The sequence below is a fragment of the Bradysia coprophila genome, unplaced genomic scaffold (assembly GCF_014529535.1).
Source record: "Bradysia coprophila strain Holo2 unplaced genomic scaffold, BU_Bcop_v1 contig_358, whole genome shotgun sequence".
NCBI classification, from domain to species: Eukaryota; Metazoa; Arthropoda; class Insecta; order Diptera; family Sciaridae; genus Bradysia; species Bradysia coprophila.
In genome coordinates, this window is record NW_023503616.1 from 3,801,497 (window position 1) to 3,808,783 (window position 7,287).

The 7,287-nt window shown below is 36.2% G+C and overlaps 1 protein-coding gene across 1 annotated transcript; it reads right to left on the bottom strand.

Moving 5' to 3' along the window:
* Positions 1-694: 694 nt before the first annotated feature.
* On the bottom strand, positions 695-3,067 carry LOC119081285 (inactive peptidyl-prolyl cis-trans isomerase shutdown). Its single transcript, XM_037190047.1, has 2 exons — positions 2,785-3,067; positions 695-2,022 (listed from the first exon to the last, which is right to left on the bottom strand). The coding sequence occupies exons 1-2, from the start codon at positions 2,844-2,846 to the stop codon at positions 720-722; spliced, it is 1,365 nt and encodes a 454-aa protein (XP_037045942.1). The 5' UTR covers positions 2,847-3,067; the 3' UTR covers positions 695-719.
* Positions 3,068-7,287: the final 4,220 nt, after the last annotated feature.

Below are 7,287 nucleotides of genomic sequence, written 5' to 3' on the forward strand. Positions count from 1 at the left end.
AGCTTTATTTTAAACAAACTTGTTGCTAATATTGTAGCCTGAAGACTAAGCTTTACAACGATACCAAACATGCCATACTTAATGCGCATCAAGTACTGTTGATAATTAGTTTTTCAATCGAAGTCACTCTACTCGAAAATCTGGAGCCCTCGAAAACGAAATTACTAAACTTCAGATCGCGGTTGAGATGCTTAGAAAATTTGATCAAAAGTAGACGACCCCTACTACATGAACAGTCCGTATGAAAGGATATTTTAGGAGAGTCCATCTCGTCAACCAATTCGATAAATGTTACTATTGCTAAGCATTCGTTATCGACAGGAACGGCAGAAATAAGACATGAACTAGTCTATCCTATCCTATCCCTTCTGTGGTCTCATAAAGCCAGGCGTCACTTTTAAGCGAAAATATTGGCCAAGTTTCAATAAGGCATTTTGCAGACGGCTATGTCGTCAGTTATCAACATGTCATGAATATAATTGTTAAGCTATGACATAACGGATAAGAAGATGTTGTATTTATCCTGATGAAAATACTTGCGTCTGTAAATGATTAAATGCAGAATTAATTTCAATTTCAGTTTATTCGAAGGAAACGTTTTCTTCTAATACAAATAACTGTTCGTAAATTTTTATGTCGCAAAAATATTTTTTAACTGATTCGACCATTTGGTTTAACAAAAAAAAAGTTTTTCATGAGAAAATGAGATTACAAATGCTTTATTTGCTCAAATAGCAAATTTTCTTACCCTGCACAACCTCTGGAATAACCAATTTCATGTTGAAATCTTTAATCAAATCTCGTATATAGGCCTTCTCGTCATTGTTCAAATGGCTGGGTATATGCTTTCTGGATTCGTTCGGATTCTTGTTGAAATCCGTGACCAAACGTTGGACAGTCTCTTTGAATTCCTCGGTAACCCCATAAGAAGCCTGTGCTGGCACGACAGGTTCATCATTTCCGAACGCCTTCCGCCACAAATTCAATTCTGCGTTCTTGTAGGTATTATGTTTCTCATTGAGAATTTTCAACTGATTAACAATGTCGTTATCGCTCGGCTTCAGTTGGTTGGCTCTTTTCAATGAGCTCTTAGCCCGTTCATATTCGCACAAAGAAATCAATGCCTTACCGTGTTGAAAAAGAGCCTTTACATTCGTCTTCGTATCGCTAATACGACTGAGATCGTTAAAAATTAGGCAAGCCTTTCTTGGATTATCCATCTTATTGTATGCAGTCATTGCATTCACGTGTAACTTAATGAGATGTTCTTGACACTCTTTCTCTTCTTCTTCGTTGGCCAATCGACAAAAACTCAAACTTTTGATGGCTTTATGGAAAGCTGACGCTGCCTTTACATAAGCACCTCGTTGAAAATAATCGATTCCACTAGCCTTAACGTCCATGACGTGGCTAATCATTACGCTGTATTTCTTTCGGTCTTCGTTGTTAACAATCTTTTCGGTTGCGTCTTCATCGCCGATATGGATGAATTTAATCAATCGAATCACGAATAGAGCGTCTGCTTCCTTCTCAACACGTGGCTCGCATCCATGCTTACCATATAGCAGTTGATATGGAATTATAAATTGAGATTCTTCTTCTCGTTTCATTGAAGCAACAGCTTCCAAAAATCCGGGTAAAATTGATTTGTCATCAGTTTCGAAAGTAAAAGGTACACCCCGCATGCTGGTTGAGTCGAAAGGAATAGTCTTTCGTTCACCATATGCATTGTAGTCCACCGTCACTCGACATCTTCCGCTTATTTCCACTTTATCAACTGGTGGCTTGACAATTCTCTTGTAAATCGTGTACGTAGTGCCGTCGAGCATATCAGTTAATTTCAATTCCGTCATTAACGGTATGAGTTCCGCAAACGGCTGGTCCCACGGCGACAGAACTTCGTTCTGTTCGAATGGAATTCCCTCTTCACCAGTCATTAGTTCGGGGAAAAGCTCGTCATCTTCGTTACATTCCTGCAAATTTGACTGTAACGTGAATCTTGCACCTTTGTTGAGTAGGTCTCTGAAAAGTCAAAAAAGATTGCTGTAGAAGACTTTGAGATTTTCGAAGTATAAATTAAGTTTTTCAACAGTTAGCATTTGGTATCGGCCTCATAGATGAACACAAGCTTTATGAAAAAGACTAAAATTTTGAATTGAAGAGGGCAGATTCCCTTTGTTCATTATGAATTTTGCAAAAACTCTCTATTTTTCGAACTTGCGAACCTACCTTACTTTATTATTGTGTGGCAGTTGGTACAGTCTATAGTTACATAACATAAACATTGTCCTTGCGTAACACAACTCTAAAAATTAAAAATAGGATATTGTTGGTGTTCGTAGCGTCAACGATGGTGCACAAACATCTATTTTGTTAGGTTGGAACCGGATCAGATAATATGATAAAGAATGTACAGTAGCTAAATAGGGTGAAATATCCATTTACTTATTGGAGTCGCAGGGCTCAAAGAAGAAAGAAAGAAGATTATATGTTACGTGGGGCTGTCCATAATTGACGTCCATATTTTGAGACTCCTAAATTAAGGGGAGCTATCAAAAGAGTACGGACATCATTTAAGGATACCCTCTGGAAAAAAAGCTTCGGAATATAATCATTTCATAATTAAAGATGGTAAACTGAACGGACTTTATTCAACTGACCAAAGTCGTCCCATTCAACCACCACCATATTCTTGTGCAATATCAAAATTTAAACAAATTACAACCCCAGAGGTCCGCTTATAATGTAAATCACAAAATCGAATGTAAATATATATAAACTTACCCGAAATTCAGCGGATTCTCCAACTCCAAATCGTTAGCGTTATAGTAGTCGTCGACCGGCATTATGCTTATTTTATTTGCAGTATCTGGATCAACTCGTGGTTTATATATGATTGCAATAGCATTGATAAGCACAAATGACTCTTTCTTTTTATTTGTGTAGTTATGTTTGTTGTGGGCCTTTGTTTTACACTGATCACCGTAATGTTGGTAATATTGAAACTTCTTGTCATTTCGATGAAAGTTATTGATTAGAGCGGTTTTTATTTAAAATGTAATGTAACCGACCGACGCACTTCATGCAAAAGTTCTTCAAGTGTCAGCTGCCAGATAGAGTACTATTTTGTATGAAAAAATTTGGCAGTCTTTTAGAGTGTTAAAATTTGTTTGATACACACTGTGTTTTGCACAGTCCAGCTTACAGTACTCTATTTAGAATATCATTCATGCATGAAGTGCGTTGAATTAACGATTTTCTCTTGAACCAAGATTAGTCTTTTACTTGTAAGAAAGAGTTCAATCCCTGGGCAGTCCGGTGAGAACGTCAAATAATATCAAACACGTACTCATATTCAGGTGCGTATCAGTGGATATCAATGTCCAGTTTTTCAATAAAAGAAAAACAGCACTCATGCAATGTTTCTGATCTGCTAAATGGACTGTTAACTTAAATTGGAATTGGAATTGGAGTCAGGAATTTGGGGAATTACTTGAAGAGTGTTTACGACACGACCGTTCCAAAGCAAATGGGAAAGTTTCGAAATAACCAGAAAATTGACATTAATACAAAATTCGTTGGTTGAATCTTTGGCTAATTAATCCGAAGATGCAGGTGAGTGGTTTAGCTATTCTGCAACCACACAAATGTGTGTGTGGAACAAAAGTAGACCAATTTGTGAGACATAGTCTGTCATGTAGTATAGATGCAGGTACCAAACCGAGATATGAATCATTTAACAATATAATGCAACGTGCGCTTAAATCGGCCATGCACACGTGATCCACGTGGTTGTTCTGCACCCGATGACAAGAAACCTGATGGTCTCAGTCTTGTTTCTTGGACAAGGGGCAAATCGCTGCTAAACCCGGCTACACCTATTCAGACAAAATTCTGAATTGAATTCTGTGGGGACTAACTAAACTCCTTTACGTTACATTTCATAAAAGGATGAAGTCCCTAGGAATGAAATAAGCGCATTTACGTTCTATTTCGTAAAAGGCTGAATTCCCTAGAAACCACCAAAATGCCTTTACGGCCTCAATCTCAACGCAACAAAATCTTGAGTGGTGCTAAGATATTCCACATCACTTTAAAAAAAAGTATGGTGTAGGTGGTGGAACTCGCGTCAACTTCTTCGTCAACCAAGAGGAAGATGTGCCTGCGACATGTACCACATTTCTATCGGTATTTTATTATTTTTTATTGGTAAAATTACATTTTTCTATCGGACGAATAAAATATCCCGATTCTTTTTTGTGCCGATGTCATCCGAAACGACTGAAGTTTTCGGAAAAATTGGACATAAATTATTGAAACAAATCGGTAGCAAAATCACAGAAGTAACGAAAGAGGAAGGAGCTACCTTTTTTAACGGCTAGGAAACGCAGTTGAACGATGATGCATAAATCTTGGGTACGCTTCCACCGTCTAAAAATTTAAACGAAATATTTTACCTGTAAAAATGTCAATTCTGCGAAAAATTTAAAATAAATTCAATGTTTGTCGCTTAGTTTGTTTTTTTATTAATAACCGGCGACCAACCTTTAATCCATTTTTGCATGAATCTTACAACCAGCAACTATTTTAAGGTCGTTCCCTTCCTTTACCATAAATGTCGTATCAGACATGATACCTTTGTATGGCATTGTTGGTGGAAGACTTTCCGGATCAATTACAACGTCTTTCAAAAAATATAAATTCTGTGGGAAGCAAACTGATTTCAGTTTAACGACGAAAAATTTAACCATCGATCGTGTTTTACCTTCGTAATCGGACATCTTTTCGGAAATATACCAGTTTTAGTCAGTAGTTTGTAGAAAACCTGTGTAATTGGTTCGTATTTTGGATTTCTGTAGAATTCACATGAGTCGATTGTTCTATTGATAAGTTCCAAATCGTAGATTCGCTTTGTTGTATCGACTGTAATTAACACTTTTGAATAAAAATCTGGAATGTCTTGTTTCACGTTGAAGAACACAGAAATTGAACCACTGCTTGAAATCGATGAATTTGTCTCTATGTAATCGACCATACTGTATGCGGACACATTTGTAAATTTAAATGTGAATGGACGCTAAAATCCAGATTCACTCATTAGCATGTTAGCAAAGATCCAAAGAAGTAGAGATGAGTCAGCCGCGCTTGCACACATGCATTTGTAAAATTAGCGGACAGAAGGGTGTTCTTATACTTAAAATTTATTAAATTATGCAATTTCGGTTTTACAACGGTTTCGAGCATGTCCAATTGCGCCTTTCAATTTTTTAATAAAATTCCTATATTTCCGACTACGGACATGGGCTTTAGAAGCATTGAGCCGGAATGTAAAGAAAGGGCAATTAAAATAATGGTAATACAAATTGTGTAGTCGTTCAGCACCATATGGGCATCAAAATTAAGTATACCCACCCCACTCATCTCTACTACAAAGTTTATTTTGTTACAATATTACCCAACACTCTGAAACTGAAATAATCACAAGATTATAGAGAAAAATTTGTAAAAATAGTTTAATGTACATGCTGACTGCTGACGATTTACTGAATCGACATTATTCTTTTTGAATACAATTTCAAATAATTGAAATTGGAATGATTATCTTCACCATTATTTTTCTGATACTGAAACACGGATAAAAATGAATAATTAGATAATCAGACAAAAAGCAACAATTTTGCGACTATAGCAGTTGCAACAATTATCCCATGCTCTTTTATCCGATCACATCAAGCAATGACTAAACGTTACCACACTCATGTATAAACATAAACGTTGAAAGCTTATCGCCAGCAAATTTTATACAAAAAGTTCCGTACTAATAATTATGTGGAATGCAATATCTCGTAAATCGAAATGAATGCTTTACAATAACGCAGTAACGCTGTTATTTATGGAACAAGAATCGTATGAAGGTATATTATCGCATTATCGCGGCCAGATTTTTAATCAACAATAAATCATAAATAAACAGGGACTCGTGTGAATTGCGGCCCTCGCTCCGCTCTGCCCGCAAACTTCCCACTCGTATAAGTTGTCTATTATTCAGTTTCATAGTCTTATTGTTAAGAGGCATAATTGTTCCTCCTAAGACACACTCCAACATGATTCTTCTTAACAATTGATACTTGCTCCATCCAACGATCACAACTCAAAACAACTAGGAAATTCGGAAAAGCGCAATAATTTAAATTTGAACACACAAATTTTTGACTTAAATATGTAGATTTTCTGTTACTTATTTGCTGAAATCAACTTCTACAATGTATGCACAGAAGAAACAACAGAAGTAAACGATGCGAATGTGGAACGATTAGAACACTATTTCACTTTGGTACAATATAAAATTGTACGGTAGACGTTCTTCCCTTACACTTATGTACAAAAAGGAAGCCCCTGATACTTACTACATTCACAAAACCTTTAATCATGAATAAAATAGCACGACTCGTGCGAATTACGGCCCTCGCTTCGCTCTGGCCGCATTCACACTCATAAGAGTTTTAAAGTTTTCTGTTTGATTGTTTTTTAGTGTCATTCCTTACGTTTGAATAACGATTCAGAAAATGGTTTTTCATAAAAATTTTCATAAAATATTTCATGTCATGGCGTGAAATGACTATCCCTGACTATAACCAACTATCACCGTGATAGCTGACTTTCACGTGACTATCCCTGACTATAGGCAATTATCACGGTGACTATCACCGTGATAGCTGACTATTACAGTGATAGCTGACTATTACAGTGATAGCTGACTATTACAGTGATAGCTGACTATCACCGTGATAGATGGATATAACTAACAGACAAAATCAATTTCCATCAAAGTAATCTTTTTCAACTGATTGAATTTCCAAAAGTGGAAAATACTGTTTTTCTGGAATAACTTCCAGATCCTTAATCCCACATAGCCCATCTTCGAACTTAACCTCAGGAATTCAATTCTGCGTCGATTAAAAAAAAGAACAACCAACGGGAGAACTAAGGAACCTATATATACATATGCGAACATTTTAACTTTTCCATATTAAACCGAATCAAAAAAAAAAAAAATCTTCAATACGAGTTCAACGAGCTATAGATCATTGAAAATAGTTATCTACATCCGGAGAAAACACTACTTGAAATGGAGCATCTTCACACATTTTCAGGTACTTATTAGGGCGTAGTGGTTTTTACAAAATGTGTTAGTTCTTTTAAGGTTCAGCCGGAAATCCACTCAGCTGGTCCATCTGATCATTTTATGGAAGAAAAAAAAAATTCAAACTTTAATTTTGTGCTGCC